Source organism: Manis pentadactyla, chromosome 16 (assembly GCF_030020395.1).
Source record: "Manis pentadactyla isolate mManPen7 chromosome 16, mManPen7.hap1, whole genome shotgun sequence".
Taxonomy (NCBI): domain Eukaryota; kingdom Metazoa; phylum Chordata; class Mammalia; order Pholidota; family Manidae; genus Manis; species Manis pentadactyla.
Window position 1 is genome coordinate 9,252,571 of NC_080034.1, and position 20,787 is coordinate 9,273,357.

The following is a 20,787-nucleotide window of genomic DNA, read 5'->3' on the forward strand; positions in this document are numbered from 1 at the left end:
TGAAAAACATGTACATACATAGAATATTGAAGGATAATTGGCCAAGGTGAACAGGTATACAAGTTTTTTCTTCACATTTTGTTTTCTAAATTTCCTCAGTGAACCTGTATAAATTCTTAAAATAACTAATATATTCATTTCTTTTAAGAAATAGAGCCTCTAATGAAAAACAGCAGTCCCTGCCCAGTCAATTCATCCCTCAGGGCAACCGCTTTCGGCTTCTAGCTGATTCCTGTGGTACTTACCTCCATATTTCTAAGCAATGTGCATACACTGTTTCCCTGGATTTATCAATTTTGGCCAGAATCTCTTTATATCCAGTTAATAGGAAGTTGTAGATTCTGCGCTCTAACACTACTATCCTCTACCTACTTCCTTTACCCTTTACCCTCTGCTCCAGACAAGTTATGTTAAAAAATTCAACAGTTTTAAAAATTGTTATTATATAATAATTATATATATATATATATATACCTTCTGAGCCAGGTAGTGAATTGTAGTTAACAGCCTTTCTTGTACAAAGTCTTGTTTTTCCTAGAGTTAATAATTTAATAATTGTCTCATTTTTATTTGTATAGCTTTCTATGTACCTGCTTCCTAAACTCTCCATGCCAAATGTTTATTAATTTTTCTAGTGCTCAAGCACATTAAATCATGGCTTGTTTCCACTTCATTCTCTCCAATATATTTCCCTTCCACACACCTCCCACCTCTTGTCTGGACTGATGGTTCTGTGGACTATTGCTCAGCGGTGTCTTGGAACCTCCCTTTACTACAGCCCTTGTGTTGAACTGCTTGCTTCCTGGATCCCACGTGTTCTGTTTTTGGTTCATGCCATCTTTCTGCTAAAGCACATCCACCAGTGGTTTTCTATATGAGGTACATGGGAGTAAATTTGTCTTTCTTCCTTTAGGACTTCCTCTCTGAAAATATTCTTATTCCCATACTTGACTGTGTATCATACTTGATTGGTGTGCTACATTGGCTGTATTAAATTCTAAATAGGAAACAAATTTACCCTCAAAAATATGGATCAGTTTGCTTTACTATTTTCTCCAGTGTTCTACTGGGAAGCTCGGTACCATTTTTTCCTATGTGACATTTTTTCCCATCTCTGAAGCTCTGTTTTGTTCTTTATCCCTGATAGTCTTCAACTTCAGGATGACGTGGAAATGGTACTAGTGGGCCTGTTTAGAGTGGTAATACATCCTTTGATTCTGATATTCTTGCATTAATTCTTAAATAATTTCTACTCTTTTGTTTCTTTTTCTTTCTGGAACTCATATTAGTCAGCTGCAGTTGGGACTGCCATGGGCGTGGCCGTCAAGTGCCTCCAGATACACAGGCACACCTCAGGGATATTGTGGGTTCAGTCCCAGACCACTGCAATATCGCAATAAATATCACCATGAATATCACAATAAAGCAAGCCAAACGGAGCTTTGGGTTTCCCAGTGAATATAAAAGTTATGTTTACACTATACCATAGTCTATCAATTGTGCAATAGCATATCTAAAAAAACAGTGCAAGTATCTTTATTTCAAATATGTTTATTGCTAAAAAATGCTATCATCTGAGGTTTCAGTGAGTTGTAATTACTGATCACAGATCATGAACAAATATAATAATAATGAAAAATCTGAAGTATTTTTTTCCTAGCAAGAATTAGCAAAATGTGACCCAAAGACATGAAGTGAGCAAATGCTGCTGGGAAAATGGCCCCAATAGACGTGTTCCACGCAGGTTGCCACAAACCTTCAAGTCATAAAAAACGCAGTATCTGCAAAGTGCAATAAAGTGAAAACCAATAAAACAAGGCCCAGGGGGCGGGAGGTCTAGGAACCAAAGAGGACGTGGCATGACTGGTCTCTTCACAGATAGATACCTTGACAGTTGGGGTTCACTGTAGGAAACAGAAACCTCCTAGTAACTCTAGAAAGGTACTTAAGTGCTGACAACATTTCTGCAAAGACTGAACTTCCAGGAATAACTTCCAGAAAAAACTGGCCAAACTGGGGCTATCACCTCTGCCAACATGAGGAAGGTGGGGACGCAGAAGTCTCTCCTGGGAACCGCTCAGGACAGGAATACTAACCAGCAGCCACTGAGGGGTCGTGAGTCGTGGATGTCACCGCGGCAATGCCTCCTAACCCCACAAGGCTAGTGACTAGCTACCCAGTGTGTGAGTCGGCAGCAGGACAGAGGCCTGCCTCACATCCCTCTTTCAGATTCCATCGAGCACATCCACCTGGCAGAACGTGCACCCAGAACCCACACTAGGAATGTGGTTTTGAGATTAACTACTACAGAACAGACAAGCTCCCCAGGAAGTTGGAAGGAGAACAAGGGCCAAGTCACCCCCTCACAGCACTCGCAGGAGTTCACATGTTCTGCGTGCCAGCCCAGCACCCCCAGGGGTGGCCAGGGGGCTGCTGCAAGGACGGGCATCACTGGAGGGCAGGCTGAGGGGGCCGGAAAAGCACTGCGGTCTGACAGGGGCATCCCCCCCACTTTTTTTCAAGTAGACAAGGGAGTTTCCCCCACCTAAGTCATACGAAGGACTGGAGGGAGAGACAGGGGCTGTGTGTTGGTAGAGGCAGGGGGCACTCTAGTCAGCATTAATCTATCTGTTTAAACTGTCAAATAAGATACGGGTTGGCACCCAGTTGAAACACTGGGTATGTAGATATGGACAATGGCAGAGGGTTGTGACTCACCCTCAAGGGCTCAGTTTGACACGAGACAACACACTCAGAAGCATGATATGTCCACCAGTGGGATGGAAGGGAGAAAATAATTATTAAAATAAAATCCTATGTAAACTGTTTTAAAAGTGAGAGATCCATCTGAGTCAATGACTTTGGTAGGAGACAAAATATGATCTTCTGGTGAGGCAAAAACCACATTTTATATGAGTTTTAAGTAGTAGATGCTGAACTGAATACAGTGACATCCTGAGCTAAGGAATATACAGTGTTTTAAGGGAATGGATAGAGCCCCGTCTTTACACATTAGTGTGTGACTTCAAGATTTTTTCCAGGGCCACTCAAAGACAACCTGCAAGGACACCTTCCTCATTTTCATACTATGCATGTTTTCAGCTTCCAATGTTCTCTTATAACCTTTAAAAGCTCCTTTGATTCTCATCTCCTTCTTACCCCTGCATCAGCATGAAACTCCCTCTCAATCTGTCCACGATTCTTTTTTTTATGAGCAACAGCGAATTAGGAGTAGGTGCCGCCGCACAGCTTTAGACAAGATTCCACTTGCTATGACTATGTTAGAAATACTGGGCCTAAATACGTATCTAAGCTGTATTTTAAATGAAAATAGGCTGTTTCTGAATTTTAAGCGACTTTCACGTAACTACTTTTCATATTCATTAACCAAGGCTATGTAAAAGGCCTAAGAACAAATTATAGATTCAAATGTCCAATCCTTACGGATGTATTCTTCAAATGATCAGAACATTTACACCTAAGGATTATATAAAACTTATTTTTGCATGTCTATACAGTCCTGTATGCAACAATACAACTGATTCTCAACTAGTTTTCTCAGCTGATGGTGGGCAACAGGAACATGTCCACCATCTGTTGAAGGTGCTTACATCTCATAGTTCCCAGGTGTGAGCCTGTCTTAACTACAGAATTCAGGGAAAGTACACTTCGCATCATCCACTAGGGTGCAGAGATCTAACTTCAGTGCCCACCCACAGGAGACAATGATGCAGACATGGGTTAGGGGAGGGGACAGAAACTTACGGGAACAGCATTTTTCCAGTGCGGTTGGTGCAGCCCCAGGGCTCTGGGGCTACGGTGGCAGCGGCAGGTCCTTGGGCAAAGCTTTAGCAGTCCTGCAACTTGGGTCTTGGAGGCTCAGCTTGGTCTGCTAACGTCTCCAAAGAGTATATATATATATATATATATGTATATACTTAGTACCTCCCTTCCTATTTAAATCAGCTCAGTTCTTAGAAGTGTGTGGTCCAAGGACCCTGGGAGTCCCTCAGACCCTTTCAGGGAGTCTGTAAGATCCTCTTTTCTAACTATGTATCTGTGTGAAGCCAGTTTTTCTTCATTTTACCTTAATGAAAACAGTATCATTCACACCAGTTAGAATGGCAACTCTCCAAAAGACAAGAAATAACAAACGTCAGCGAGGATGTGGAGAAAAGGGAGCTCTCCTACACTGTTAGTGGGAATGTCAATTAGTGCAGCCACTGTGGAAGGCGGTATGGAGGGCCCTCCAAAAACTAAAACTAGAAATACCATACCACCCAGTAAATTCACTTCCAGGAACATACCCCCCAAAAACCAAAATCCTTGATTCGAAAAGATACATGCACCCCTATGTTTATTGCAGCACTATTTACAATAGCCAAGATATGAAAGCAACCTAAGTGTCCTTCAGTAGATGAATGGATAAAGATGTGGTGCATATACACAATGGAATATTATTCAGCCATAAGAAAAGAAATCCTGCCATTTGTGCCATGGATGCATCTAGAGGGGATTATGCTCACTGAAATAAGCCAGGTGGAGAAAGACAAATACCATATAATTTCACTTATTTGTGAAATACAGAAACAGAACAAAACAAAATGAACAAAATTGCAGTAGACTCAAAGACACTGAGAAGTGACTGGTGGTTACCATGGGGGAGGGGCTGGGGTGAGTGAGTGGGGAGCATCATGGGGGGATAAAAGGGCACAAGAATTCTCAGTCATAATGTGGTTTGGTCATGGGGATAGTAGTGCAGCATAGAGAATACAACCCAAATCTCTGAAGAGTCATTTAGTATCAAAAGCCCTGGAAAATGATAATTTTATCAATCCTGGGAAGTCCCCTTTGGCTTGGTGGGAGTGAAGCAGTCACTTGGAATGAACTGACTTTAGTCACTTGCCATTTGGAAATGTTCTCATGTGCAAATCAAACCACCAGACTTTGTGCTCTTTTTCATTCATCACCAAATACACAGAGCCTGGCAGAATATCTGGCACACGGTAGACAAATAATCAAATCTAACCTGATTAAATGAAAGAATCAACAGAATGAGTGAACTTGTCACTCATTTTCTTGCTTTCCAAATTCATCAATTGGTATTGGTTAACTAATAGTCTACTGCCATTCTTACCCTGTACTTATCAAAATTACTATCCGGTTATGAAACTTTGCTGAGCACTAAATTTTAGCACTAAAATTGCTGATACATTATTAATTACTATTACAAAGTTTGCCCACTGTAAACTGTTCTATTCATCCAACAAACATTTGTTATTTACTAGCAAAATATGGCTTTAGACTTGTTCTTACAAGTTTGGTAATAGGTAATATTGTATTTCGACTCACAGTAGGTCATAGCTACTGTAATCAAAGTAAGAAAAAAATGCTACACATAATTCAATGTACAAGGTTCTATGTATAAGGCTCCATGGCATAAGCCTTGTACATAAAAGTTCAACCTGTAATTTCCCAGAACTCTCTAAGCAATGCAGTTAAGGTGTTTAAACTATGATAGTATTAGAAAAAGCTACAAGCTTTGTGTAACATTTTCTAAACACCTATCTATAAGTTGCTCCTTTACAGCTATCCATGTGAGTTTAGGTTCTCTGAGACACAGATGCTGAGATGGGATTAAGTGAGAATGAGATTTATTGGGGAGACATTCGTGAATTACCAGAGGGAGGAGTTGACAGAATCTTGACATTTGTGAAGAGAGGAAAGGAAAGGAGGGTTGGATGGGAAGCGTCTCTGACCGCAGCACAATCTTAAGAAAATTCTGGGCAGGCTAATGGGGAGTCCTCAAGCCAACGTCACCCACCAGGGACGGGGCCAGCGTGCCCATTTACTGGAGCCCTGTCATACTCATCCACTGCTGGAAACAGCCAGGGGGGAAGTGTGGTCTCCGCAGGAACATGGTGGTGGAGTCCACGGGGCAGCAGCCGGGGTTCAGTCTGGTGAGAACACTGCTTCACACTGGAGGTTTGAGTGACACATGTCCATTGCTGCCTTATCGGCTGTTGTTAGTCTTCAGGTGTAATGTTTGATGATTGTCATGAAACATGTTACTATTAACAGAGGTTAAAGATTCTATTTGGTGTTACATATTTTATATTAGTTTTTGAAGTAGAGTTGTTGTCTTTTCTCTGTCACACATGATGATTAGTGTGGAACACCAGCAAAACAATATAAAATAATTGAACATTTCTGGAATGTTAATTTAGTAAAGAACTTTTCATTAATTTGGGCTTACTAAGTAACAGAATATTTTTAAAGGATTATGGCTATCACTTAGCAGCATGCACAGTAACTGCAGCTAGAATAAGTGTTGATCAAGAAACAACTGATAAAAAAAAAAAAAGGCTGCATAACAATCCCAATCACAATCCTACATAGCTTGTTTCTGAGGAGAATACACTGTCTAAAAAGTTTACTCTCCTAATTAAAGTCTCTCTACAATCTTCTCAATAGTGTACTTAGGATCCATATCACACAATTATTAGCTCACTCATTGTACCTTTCATTGTCTCTGCAAACCCCTTCTTCCTAAGTGACTCAGTGTAGCCTGGGGATGACGGTCCAGCCTCGGTGCCCGAGGGAGTCCAGAGGACAGCACAGGACACCCTGGGGGGGCCTCACAGTTCCCCCGCTTCCTTCCCTCCAGCTCTGCCAACTGGACCGGACTCTTCTGACCCAGTTATCCAGAGGCCGCAGGGTAGGACCAAACTGGCCCGGTCCATCCCCTGCTTCCCTCACATAGGCACTCTGCACCTGAAGTTAATGTATATTTCAGCTCAGTTCACCCATGCAAAGAATCACCAATTTCCCAACTAATGCTTCTTTTATTGTTATATTAATATAACACAATTTCAACTAAAGTATTTCAAATTTTGGTTCCTTAATCTTTCCCCCAGGAAACCTAAAGACCTGGAAAAATATTATTTATGATTTAAGGATAGCTAACACTTACCGAGAGATTATTGCTCTGCACTATTCCAAAGGGTTTACATGTGTTTACTCTTTTAATCTTCTCAGCTGGAACTAGTTTTATCCCCAATTCATACATACAGTGACTGAAGCAGACAAGTTAAATAACTCACCCAACGTCACACAGCTAATACCAGAACCAAGATATGAACCCAAGTAATCTGGCTCCAAAGTTAAAGACTTTCTGTTGTTACTGTGGCCTTCTCAAACTATAATGTACTACTCAACTCACATTTTAAAAGCCATTATTACCTAGCACAAGGCAACAAAATCTTTTTTTTAAAGTTGTTTTATTTATATTTGCATTTTACAAGCAACTGATTAAACTGAAACATGATGAAATAAGTTGGTAGATGTCATCACTTATATATCCCAATATATATAAATTAAAATTAATGTGCTAATGTAGAAATATTTTCCCTTTCCTAATTTCTAACAGCATATCTTCTTCCAAGGCCACCATATATATATGTGGTTTTATATATATATACATACACACACACACACATGCACACATACATATACATACACAGACACACACTTTTAAACAATTATAGGAATTAGATGACTTAAAGGATATACAGAAAGAAAATAATCAGAAAAAAATTATGCATTTCAGTATATTCAGAAAAAGATACTGAAGTTAGAGACCATGTAACTTAAAAATCAATACAGCGTCCTTTTCGTTCCCAATCTCCATATCGGGTAGGTTCTGGGCCCCTGGGTCCACCTTTTTCTTTGGTAACAGGATTAATATCATCTGGAAATTCTGAAGAAAGACAGAAGATGTCAAAAAAAGAAGTAGTCAAAAAGGAAGGAAAAGCCTTATGGTCAGTTTTGAAGATAGGACTGCAGAACTGCCCAGCTGATGATAGGCTAGATACACTGACTAAATTATTATTACTGTGTGGTCTTTAAATGAACTGTAAATGTGGTTGGCTCTTTTCCCTAAGTTTGAGAAATCAGGTTAGGATACAATATTTCAAGTTCGATCAACTTTATCAACTAGATTAGTTACTTAGAATTCTTGGGAGCGCTCTCAGCTCCACTCTGGAAGCAGCCGCATGGATGCTACTGGATCAAAAAGAAGGAAAGGGAATACAGAGCACAAATCTGTAGTCTGGAAGATTTTGAAACAAGATTACTTTGACTCAATGCCTTAGTTTTCTTTGCAGTAAAATGGGTATATCATACCTGCCTTACTATCTTGAAAATTAAACCAAGAAATGTCTGTAAAGGGTCTGGCACAGTACATAAGAATGCTTGATTAATATTAGCTATGAGTATTACTAGTCCTCATCAAAGCTTTTCGACCTCAGCAACTGTTTAGCTGATACTGTCGTTTATGATATAATAGCCTTCATTATTGGTAATATTGTTGTGCTCATAATAGGAATATCCATCTTGAGTCAGGCTCAATTCTAAGCATTTTATACAAATTAACTCATTTGATCCTCAAAACAATCTAATGTGTTATATAGATGAGGAAAATGAGACCCAAGTTGGTCAAGAAGCTGCTCAAGGTCACGTGGCTACGCAGTGGAACAAGTGAGTTTTAGTTCAGTCTGGCTGCAGTCTTGCTCTTAGCCCAGGAACTGTGCTGCTCTGTGTATGGGAAGAACAGGGAGGAAACAGCTTTCAGAAAGAACCAATTCTTCAACTATGTGTCTCTTTAGAAAACTAAACAAACATCTCCAGAATCATGTAGTCCCCACTCCAGGCAAAAAAACAGAAGATACAGAATTTACCTTGAAATTTTTCAAGTACTTATCCATTTCCTAATTATTTCTTGACTGTGGATAACTCCTCCCCCACCCATATCATCATTCCTTTTGTCTAAAGCACGTCTTGCTTTGCTTTCCTCTGAAGGTCCAACAGAAGCTCCTCCTCCCATGTTTGGGGCTCACGGTGTCTAAGCATGAGCCACAACAAAATCCCACAGACTGGGTGGCTTAAAAAACAGAAACCAGTTTTCCTATAGTTCTGGGGGGTGGACATCTGGGATCGGAGCACCAGCGCAACTGGGCTCTGTGGGGACTCCCCCGGGCGTGCACGCGGCCGTGAGCTCTCTGGTGTTTCTTCTTAGAAGGGCACTAATTCCATCGTGGGGCCCCAGACCTCATGCCCTCATTTTAACCTGATTCTCTCTCAAAGACCCCATCTCTAATTACCACCACACTGGGGCTTAGGGCTTCAATATATGGACCTCAGGGCTACACAATTCAGACCACAGCTCTGGGGAAGAAAAACGGGTCAAGAGGGCCCTGCTCCTCACTTAGTCCTGCGTCTCATTCTACCACCTAGCTTCACCATTCTTTGGAATTCCACACCATTCACCTGTCCAATCTTTTTTAGTTTTCTAATAAACCCAAAGATTTTTCTTTCTTCTTGGATAGAATCAGTATTTGCTGCATAGTCTCATCTCTCCCCATCCTTAATATCAACATCCACATTAGTAACCTATGTTGGGGCCACAGAGGTCCTCAGTCCTCTGCTAATCTATGAAGACAGTGATCTTCATTTCCCTTCTGCCATCCACTTGGATTCTATCATCTCACGAACGTGTTCCTTCTTCAAATCCCATACTCTCGAGCTCTCTTCTTTCTGACCACAGCCTCCTATCCCTCTGCCTCCTTTCTTCTTCACGTTTGTTTAACGTAGTTTTCACCCTCATTATGACCTAGTTTTTGGAACCTGTATTCTCACTACTTCCACACGGAATTGCACTGAGCCCCACTGCAGACTAACGAATAGTTTTCTAACTTGTCTGTGTTCTCTGACTCTCGTGGCTCCAGCCTCACCTGCACAGAAGGCTGAGTTAATCCTTTTAAAACAGAAACCATCCCCTACATTTAAATGAAAGAAGCTAGACATGAAGGATTACATCTTATATGATTTAATTTACATATAATTCTAGAAAAGGCAAAACTATATCGACAGAGAACAAATCACTTGGTGCCTGGGGGCTGGGGGCACTGACTATGAAGACGTGTGAGGGATCTCCAACCCCGTCTTTGGGGGATGGAAATGACTCATGCTTTGTGTTGACTTCATGACTGTAAGCATTAAAATTCATTGAACTGCTTACTTAAAATGCATGAAATTTAAAATGAGTGAATTTCGTTATATGCAGACTATACTTTAGTAAAGCAGGTTAAAACAGTCTCCATCCAAAAATATTCACTGCTCCCGCACCGCCCACTGTATTAAGCCCATATACTATAACTTAGCACTTCAGGCCCTCCCAGATTTGGGCCAAATCTACCTTTCTAGCCTTATATTCTATTAATCTACTATATACACTTTATGATGCAGCCAAGGAGGCCCATTTGCTGTGTTTTGCATGTGCCATGTTCCCCAGTCTCTTTCTCTTTGACCACTTTTTTTAAAAATATCCCCCCACCACTCCTTACATACTTAACACAATTTTATTACTCCTTAAAACTCCAGCTCAACTGTTACCTCTTCTGCCTACCTTTCTCTGATCTTTTCCTGTGCATCTCTCATGCCAGCTGCCACACAATGTCCTGTTCAGTTATTTATGGATCTCACTTTCCGTATTCATCTTTGCACCAAATAGGGTGCCTAACTGCAAAACTCCTCCTTTGTCATCTTAATAATGAAATCTACTCTTTGCACAGGGACAATCTATAAATATTTTTTGGAATAATGTATGTACTGGAGACAGGGAGACACGACTGGAAGGAAGTAAACAAGAAGACAGGCTTGTTAGGAGACCAACAGAACTACAGACAGCTTGAATTCGGGCTTTACTGGTAGGACTGAGGAGAGATGACTGAGAAGTACCAGGAGGGTAAGCTCAGCAAGGCTTAGTGAGCGAATGGATGCAGGACACAGGAAGGGGCGGGAGCGAAGGATTACCCCGGACGTCAGACTGAGGTGACCTGACAGATGGGGTACACCTGGAATCCAGGAGGAAGAGGACTGAGGTAGAACCAGTAGCAGGGAACAATGAACAGAGGATGACTTTATTATGGACATATTAATTTTAAGATTTGGAATATGCAAATGAAGATGTCCAAGAGGCAGCTGGAGCTAGAAGCTCAGGAAAGTGGTCTGACTAGAGGTATGTGCATGAGTTACCAACACCTATGTGACAGTTATGATCATTTTAGGAGGATATGAGGTCTCCCTAGAAATATTTGGGGGCTAAGGAAAGAGGCCTGGCAAATTCCTACATTAAGCAGTTGGGTAGAGACAATGAAGCTTAAAAAAGAGCCTAGGAAGAAATAAAGAAATAGGATGAGAAACTGGAGAAAGCATGACCAGAACCAAGACAGATTTCCAGGAACAGTGGTTAACACTATCTAAGGTTGTGGGTAGTTTGAATAAAATGAGGATTGAAAAGCATCTCCTGGATTTAGTGATATTTGCAAGACCAGTTTCTAAGAGACAGTATGTCCAACATAAACTTAAGTGACTGAAAATTAAGATGATGATCTAGTATTGTGTCAGATGATTACTTTTGAAATGTGCAGCTTTTTTTATTGTATTAAATATATATAACATAATTTTATCATTTAAATCATTTGTAAATGCACAATTCAGTGGCATTCAATGCATTCACAATGCTCTGAACCCATCACTCTATCTATACCCAGAATCTTTTCATTAGCCTTAATATAAACTTTATACCCATTAAACAAAAACTTCCCCTTTCCCTCTCCTGCTAGACCTCAATAACCTCACTCCTACCCTGTCTCTGTGATTTGCCCACTCCAGGTACTCCACGTAATGTAAGTGGACTCATACAGTACTTGTCCTTCTGTCTGTCTGATTTCACTGAGCATACTGTTTTCAAGGTCCATGTTGTAGCATGTATCAAAATGCCATTCCTCCTTATGACTGAAGAGCAGTCCACTTTTTGCATATATGACATTTTGTTTACCCATTCACCCACTGATGGATATCTGGGTTGTTTCTACCTTTTGACTACTGTGAGTAAAGCTGCTATGAACATGGTGTGCAGGTATCTGTTCAAGTCCTTGCTTTCAATTCTTTTGGATATATACCTAGGAGTAGAAATACCAAGTGACTTAGTAGTTCTGGGTCTGACTTCCTGAGAAATCACCAAACTGTTTTCCATAGTAATTGTATCATTTTACATTCCTAGCAGGAACACATGATGGTTCTAATTTCTCCACTGTCACCAACAATTGTCGTTTTCCAGTTTTTCTTAAACTGCAGCCATCCCAACCAGTGTGATGTGGTATATCTCATTATAGTTTGATATGTATTCTCTTCATGATTAGTGATTTTGAACATGTCAAGTGCTTGCTGGGTATTTGTACATCTTTGCTGGAGAAATACCTATTCATATTGTTTGCCCGTTTTTGAATTCCACTGTTTCTGTTGTTGCTGAGTTATAGGTGATCTTTATATATTGTGAATATTAATTCTTTGTCAGGTCCACGATTTACAAATACTTTCTCCCATTCTGTAGATCACCTCTTCACTTGTTTCTTATTGTCTGTTGATGCACAAAATTTCTTAACTTTGATGAAGTCAAATTTATCTATTTTTCCATCTGTTGCCTTGGCTTTTGGCATCATAGCCACAAAACCATTGTCAGACCCAATGTCCTGAAGATTTTCCCCAATGTTTTCTTCTAAGGGTTTTGTTGTTTTACTCCTTAAGTTTAGGTCTTTGACATGTTTAGAGATAGTTTTTGTACATGGTGTAAGGTAAGGCTCCAGTTTCATTTTTTTGCATGTGGATATCCAGTTTTCCCAGTATCACTTATTAAAAAGACTGTTCTTTCCCCCCACTGAATGGTCTTCACAGCCTTGTCAAAAATCATTTGAGCATATAGGTGAGGGTTTATTTCTAGGATTGTTGCTTTTATGTGTGATGTTTAAAGGAATTATTTCCTCTCAGATTTTTGTGTTCAGCTAAAAACACCAAATAAAAATTCTACCCTTAGATGGTAACTTTTTAGAAGTCTCCATCATCTAGGTTGATTTGGTTATTAGACTGAGCTTGGTAAAGTGCTGTAAAAGTTGAAGTATTTATCTGAATGAGCAAAGAAATGCCTTTATACTCTGGAAACAGGTACAGACACAGGTCCCTGTACCCTCTACTAAAATCTTTTTGCCTAGGATGCTTCACCACATAGATGGATTCACTCTGATGAGACTGGAAAAATCAGACATGCACGGCAGCCTTGCCAAAGTTTCAAAGTGGTATGTTTACATTTATGCTGTCTAAAACGTGACTTCTGAATAGCTAATACTTGCACATGTTCCACAATTCAAAGTTAATAGTATAGCATGAAAATAAAGTAGTACTTCAAAAAAAAAACTGAGTTTTAAGACATGAGCCAAATTCTGTATACGCTGAATACAAAATGATGTTCAGTCTATCACCCCCCACCTCAAGAAAACTTTGTTCTCCCAACTTCCCCTTCCCTTTTCCCAACCACCAGGTTACAGTGAGAACAACTGTAACTGGGACCCACACCACTGGCCACTCTGACTGGTTTAGCTGTAGACACCTGACCCCAAGCTTAGCCAATCAACTATCTTCTTACAGAATTTGGAACTAGGCCTAGGAAATGTATTGCCAGGCTGGTTGCTCACTTGAACTAAGCAGCTGCTCGGAGTAGGTACTGTCTGCCTGCCCCGTGGACTGAGAAAGGAGTTTGGAGACAGAAAACAATGAGAAAAGACCAGGGACAGGGGAAGGAAGGAGGACATCCTGGTGCCCATATACAGGCGCACCCCGTTTCGGCGCGTTTCGCTTCACTGCCCTTCACAGGCACTGCCTCTTCTCATGAGCTCGGTGTGGGGCGTGCCTACTGGCGCCACCTCCTGGCAGGGCTTGCTCACTTCTGGGTCATGATTCTTGCTTGCAAAAACATTTCTAGCTTTTTCATTACTATTATAGTATTTGTTTTAGTGAACTGTGATCACAACCTGCTGAAAGCTCAGCGATGACCAGCCTTTTATAGCAATACTTTTATATTAAAGTATGTACATTCTCCTTTAGACATAATGCCATTATTACACACTAAATATGACTACAGTATATATAAACCTAACTTTCCTATGCACTGGGAAAGCAAACATTCATTTGACTCGCTTTGTCACGCTACCCCCTTCGTTGCAGTGGCCGGGAACTGACCTGCAACACCTCTGAGGTGAGCCTGCCAGGTTCAGTCCTGAGGTCCCCGTCTTTCCAGGGCCCAGCCAGAATCACTGCCCTAGGGGGCTTCACCTGTACCCTGTACCCTAAGAACCACCTACCCACCCTACCTTCTGCTTAAGTTTTCTCAAGTGGGTTTCTATTAACTGCATCAAAACAGGAGCTTGGACATCTTTTTCAAACCCACACAAATCAATGATCAATATGGTAATTTGATTCACTGTTGCAATATCTTTTATCATTGTTAGTACAGACATACACAAAATGTTAGTTTCCCTTCATTTTCTTTTCCCCAATAACTGGAACATTTTGATACGCAAAATTTAGAGAGGAGCTTTACTCTACTCACTTGTCAACGGTTCTTTCTCTAAACTGGCATCTTCCGGTGCATCCAGACGACCTTCTGGTAACTTTGGCTTCTTAAGGGATTGGTTGACCGGCTTAGATTTTTCTCCTTGAGAACTCATTTCCCTCAAAGAATTACACAGAAGGGGTGACCCTAGCAGAGTGGAGACAATAAAAAAATTGGAGCTTTTTCATTTTTTCTAATTTAGTAATTTTACTTATTTTAAGTTTACACATTCACATTTATCAAAATTCAAAATGTACAAAAGGACATAGAGTGAAAATTCTTCCCTCTTCCCCAGACAGCTGTTTCCCTTCGTTGGGGGCAACCAATGATCAATTTGAAAGTGTGTGCTTGAAGTAAGTTAACCATTACCAACATTGTAGATATTTATACATAAAATACTGTCTGCAGCAATGCCAAAAATACCAGGAATCAGATCATTAATAACTGAGTAGTATGAACTCTTCAGTGACAATGGCTGGCATTTAAATCTCTGGAAGTCACAAGGACTGCATTTGGTATTCTTCTATTTATATCCTAATCATGGTCCTCTTTTCCTACCAATTAAACATCTAAAAATGTATTGGGCCCCCACAATGTATAAATGAGACCACTCTCTCTCTAGGTTATAAAGAGAAAGCTAAACTTTACTACCCTTGATGAGATAATGTTCATTAAGGGCAAAATCACTCTGAAAAAATGACATGAGCATTGGGATCCTAAATAAACAGTTCTAGAGGCAGACAGAGTTGGGTACCAGTTCCACTCCCACCACTGTGGTAGGCAAAATAGTGGTCCCCAAAGATGATCAAGACCTATTATCCAAAACCTGTGAACAGGTTAGGTTACATGGTAAAGGTGAACTTAGGTAGCAGATAGAATTAAGCCTGCTCGTCAGATGACCTTCAACTAGGGACATGATCCTGGGTTAGTTCACCATGAATCACAAGGATCCTTGAAGGGAGAGGCGAGAACTGGAAGAGAGAAGCAGATATATGGCAACTTAATACAGACTTGACCAATGTTGCCGACTGAAGATGGAGGAAAGAGGCAACCAGTCAAGGAACGTGGGCCACCTGCAGGCACTGGAAAGGAAACAAATTCTCTGCCTGGAAAGGAAACAAATTCTCCCCTAGAGCCTCCAGAGGGACACTGCCCTAACTCCTTGATTTCAGCCTGGAGAGACCCATCTCAGACTGCTCACATCCATAACTGTAAAATGTTTTAAGTCACTAAGCCAATGGTAATTGTTACAGCAGCAACAGGAAACTAATACAAACACCCACTGTTCAAACTTTGTCAAGTTGCCTACTTTTCTAAATTGAAGATAATAGTCCCGTATAGCATGAGGTTATTAAATAGATTAAACAGGACAATTCAAAGAAGCACTTAGCATACTGGAAAATTTTACATGTTATTATTATTATTATTATTATTGTAGAATTATTATTATTGCATTATTATTGTGGAAGCTGACAGCATTACATATAATTAGAATTTTCCTTCATTACATGTATTTTATTCATATTCTAGCCATCACTACATCACCCTACTCCCTGCTTTAAAAATTATACACACACAAATATATAAGACACAAATGTTTGTAAGTATCTGTCTGTGTTGCATACACACACTCCATAGCCAATTTAGAATCTAAGAATTTACAAAGCAAGACTTTAGGAATTTAGAATGTAAGACTTATTTTTAAGATTAAAGTTTGCATTATATACAAACTGCATTAACAATTTCAAAATAATACATGCTGTTCATTTGCAAATCTACTGTATTTAGCTCAGTGTCTAGCAAAATTGTTGACTGAATGACCAACTGCAATGCAAATTAGCATTCTCCAAAAGCCCACAAAATATAAGGATTAAAAAAACATAACTGAAAAATAATAATAATAATAAAAATAATAAGGGAGAAATGTGGGATTCACATATAAATCAAGTATAAAAATCAAACGAATATTCATATTTGACCTGATTGTTTATAGTTCATAATGCATGATCAAAACCGAAAGTTTCTGTGATGACTGCCCTTGCACTGTTCACCATGTAAGAACTTATTCACTATGTAAGAATTTGTTCTCCATGTAAGAACTTGTTCGTTATGCTTCAGAAGATTGGAGACTGATGAGAATTAGGCTTGGGGTGGATTAATTATTGTGCATTGAGCATTGAGTCCCCTATACAGAATTTTATTGTTATTAACAACCATTTGATCAATAAATATGAGAGATGCCCTCTCAAAAAAAAAAAAACATAACTGAGTGTTTTAATAAACGGTGACAATGATCTATAGAATTAATATGATATCCTCCCATCTGCATGCTCACTTTCATGAGGTACTTCATATTTATGACACTAATTGGTTGAGGAAAAATGTGTATCAACAAAAGTTTCTATACATATTAACATAAAAACACTTACTTAAAATTTTTCTTAGTCATTAATTTAGAGAACAGACCATTCTGCCTTCAAACTCCTACTTCAATATCTAAGGGCATGTTTTTTTTCTTGTCCTCATAATAATACTTAGACATACTACTAAAGAGAAAATCTGCAATAATATCTTACATGGCAGTATTTATTGTTATTTAGAAACTAAGTGGAAAACATAGGAGTTTCTGACTGTGTTAGTGTATTTCATATCTGATCTTGGTTTACTGTGTTTGGCTATTTATGAAAGTATTACATGGAAAATTTTAGTGAACACAGACCATGCACAATTCAAAGACATCCCCAGTGCAAATCATAGGATTTTTACAACTAGTCACTTGTTATTTGAAATACAGATTCTCTCAAATTTGACATTATATCCCAATTTAGCAAGCAAGCCAACTTCCACAATTGAAATTTCTGTCCATCATCTTGACGTCCAACTGTATCTATCCATCAACAGATCTGTTACCAATTTATAAAGCATGAGAGGTTTTTTGCCTAAGTCAAGATAGTTCAGTAATATTTAGTACAGATATACAGAAAAGAGAATGTTAACAATTACAAATAAGATTCTAAACATGGACACATTTTACATCTACTTTGGCTAATGAGTACATTCTGCATTTGGTTACTAATTAGATCTATTTTACTGTACATTAAATAATTCACTTTGAAGCCTAAAAATCCGAAGGGTACCGGTAACCACCTGCTATCGCACACTCGGGCTCCACTCAATACAGTAAAATTAGCATGTGTTTTAGGTTTGGTCATTTTGCAAGTGAAAAGAACATTCTTAATTGAAGCTTGAAATGATATTCAGTGAAATACTAATCATGGTATGTTCTAAGTCTATAGACATTCCTAAGCATTTATACAAAAATCATAAAAATGGCACAAATAATACTGCCTCTTAAATGATGCAGATATACTCAGGAATACAAGTAATAAATATGTGTTAGATGCCTACTATGTGCCAGACAATGTGCTGGGACTGAACAGATGTCACCTTAGTTAAGCCTCACAATAGCTGGATGACAGGTAGAACTGTCTTTATTTCGCAGGAATTACGTTCAACATGAACAAAATCATTTCTGAAAGGTGACATCAGGTGGACGTGATAGATCCCCCTAAACGTGCCAGGGAACCACTTTTCCCTTCTCCCACGCACTTCTAAGACTCCCACCCCCACCTTGCTTGCTATTAAGCAGAGCCCGAGGCCACTCAGAGGGTACATTTCCCAGCCCCCCTGGAAGCCACATGTCCCAGCTGTGACCAGTGGGCTGTAACTGGAAGTGCTATGTGCATATTTTAGGTTGCCTCGGTTTTGAAACAAGCTGACCGCCCTGGATTTCTTTTCTCCTTCCCCCAGGTTGTAATATGGACACGGCAGTGGTCCAGCTTCAATGACACACGAGGACAAAACCCTGAGCAGAGGGACACTTACAATGTGAACGTGTATGACACAGACGCTGCGCATCGGAACGCATGCAGGCTGTGAATAACCAGCGTATGGGCTGACCTCTGGCACTGCCCTGTAGATGATGGGAAGAGCCTGGATCCCTGAATAACCTGCCAGAGTGACCCTGCCTGTCCCTTCGGCAGAACCGTTACAGCAGCATGGCCCTTCCCCTCACGCAGTACAATGGAAAAGTAAGGAACTTGCCAACTAGGGGCACTAGAGTCACACACACGGGTTCTGAAAGCACTCACACCACTTACGAGCAATGTGACCCTGACCCATCTGTGGTATCCCACCAAGTGTGTTTTCCCCTTTATAAAACGGATATTTCTACTCACCTTGCTGGCAGTGCGGTGGGATGAAGTAAGGTCTGTGTGTCTATGTGCACACACAGCGTGTATCAACAACTTGCGCCTACAGAGGGACACAGAGGTCCACGTGCCTAAGGGCTGTGGGAGGAACAGGAACACGCGTCTACCTCAGGGAAAGAGAGGAGGGGAACCAAGGGCAGCTTGAGAAACCGGCCCCTCCCTCTGGTCCCAGGCACTTCTGAAGGAACTTTATCTATGGAAAGAAGGACCGGTTTTCTCAGGGGCTCTGAGACCACGGCAGCACAGAGAGCTCTTTTTGTAGTCAGGTGACAGTGCGACAGAATGCGGAGAAAGAGAATTCCCTTCATTTCTGCACAATACAACGTAAGGCAGGATACACCTGTCAGTTCTGGTTTAGGAAGAAGTCCATGCCCAACAGCCTCACACGGGCGGTGGTAGTGAGGCACGTACAACTAGCCTCCAGGGCAGACACAGAAAAAAAGGCCGCGTCAGTCGATAAGGATGAGCAGAGAGATGACGGCGAGTCCAAGCGCCACTCCTCTGGGTTCTGCCCATCAGATGGCAGGTCCCAGGCAACAGCGCCCACATTCATGTCGGCAGGACATTCTGGCCATCAGCAAGCTTCTGACTACCTCCACACGGGCAACAGCTGACAAGCGTAAAGCAAAAACCAGCTGTGAGAAATAAAGAAATCACCACCCTAAAGCCCACGTCTTCAAGGGGTAGTTTGGCCTCACCTAAAGCCTATATACAATTGTGTTTACAAGCACACTACTGGCAAGAAATGACCTCCTAAGGGAAGAAATAGTATCAGTAAAGGAAAAAGAGCTACCATTGAAAAATAAAAACAGAAGCAGAAAGAACTGCAAGTATCTACCTAAATCAGAGGCAAACCTTTAAAAAAGTAAACAAGAGAAGCTAACAAAGCTGTCCAGAGAGGTAAACAACCACTTGAACCACCGGGTACCTGTCTTCCTCACCTACACACAGAGGCATAGAGCTTTCAGGACAGCAGGGAGCAGGGAGGCTTGAAGGCTGAGCAAAAGAAACACCTACCAGAGGCCAGCTCTCAGGAAGGCTCACTCACTGAGAAAAGAAACAGCCTGGAGATTTCAAAACAGGCATGCAAACCATCTGGGGGATCTTGTTAAAATGTAGATTCTGCACAGGCCTGAGTGGAACCTGAGATTCAGCATTTTAACAAGCTCCCAGGTGACGTTCATGCTGCTGGTCCAAAGAGCAAAGAACTAGAAGAAAACCTCCACTTCATGGGAAGAACAGCTAAGGAAGGAAACGCGTCCATGTCAACCTTAGTTCTCAGGGGAGCTATAAACAAAGGAAGCCTTTTTTGAGGTTGTGAAGCCACTAGCTGACCACACTTGTGTTGATGCCTGATTATACAGTGTCTGCATGGTCCGAAACCCCTACAGGGAGCATCTCACTATAAAGTGGACCCAAGGTGCTGCCAGCGGCAAAAGCAGAAGCGAATCCAGAGGAGAAATAGTCTGAACTCAAGTCTCATCAAGTCCCAGAGAATCCCAGCAAAACATTCAAGGCAACAAGCCATCAGAAGCAAGAGCCAGCAGACTCAGCAAACAGAGCAACAGGACTAGACCACAAAGGTTCTATACACTGAACAACTGAAATCAGAATATAAAATACCTATTTAGTGTGTTTAAGGAAATAAAAAAGGAGCAAAAAAGGACAGAGGAGTGAGAGACTCTGAAAACTGGCTAGCAAACTTAAAAAGAAACACACACACACAAAAAACCCTCCCAGAAATTTAAGAATATAGCAATTTAAATATAAAACTCAGTAGCAGGGCTAAACAGCAGAACAGATACAGCTAAAGAGAGAATTTGTGATCCAGAATGAAGTTCTAAAGAAATTATTCAGAAGAAAGCATAAGGGACCAAGATGAAAATAATGAAAGAGAAATTAAAACACGTGGAGGATAAAGTGAGAAGATCTAACAAATGTTTGTTTTACTCACAGTCCCACAAGGAGATAATGGAAAGACCAGGAGAGGCACAACAGACAGGAATCTTC

General features: G+C 40.5%; 1 protein-coding gene across 6 annotated transcripts in view; it reads right to left on the reverse strand.

Annotated features, from left to right (window-relative positions):
- SMAP1 (small ArfGAP 1) overlaps positions 1-20,787 on the reverse strand; it is a 198,570-nt gene that overhangs the window by 173,427 nt on the left and 4,356 nt on the right. For 5 of the 6 annotated variants that reach the window (XM_036916216.2, XM_036916215.2, XM_036916213.2 and 2 more), the window contains exon 2: positions 14,504-14,653. In XM_036916216.2, coding sequence (XP_036772111.2) covers positions 14,504-14,653 — 150 coding nt within the window. Of the gene's footprint in view, positions 1-14,503; positions 14,654-18,744; positions 18,864-20,787 lie in introns of those variants that run through there. The other variant, XM_057494061.1, reaches the window with a different exon arrangement.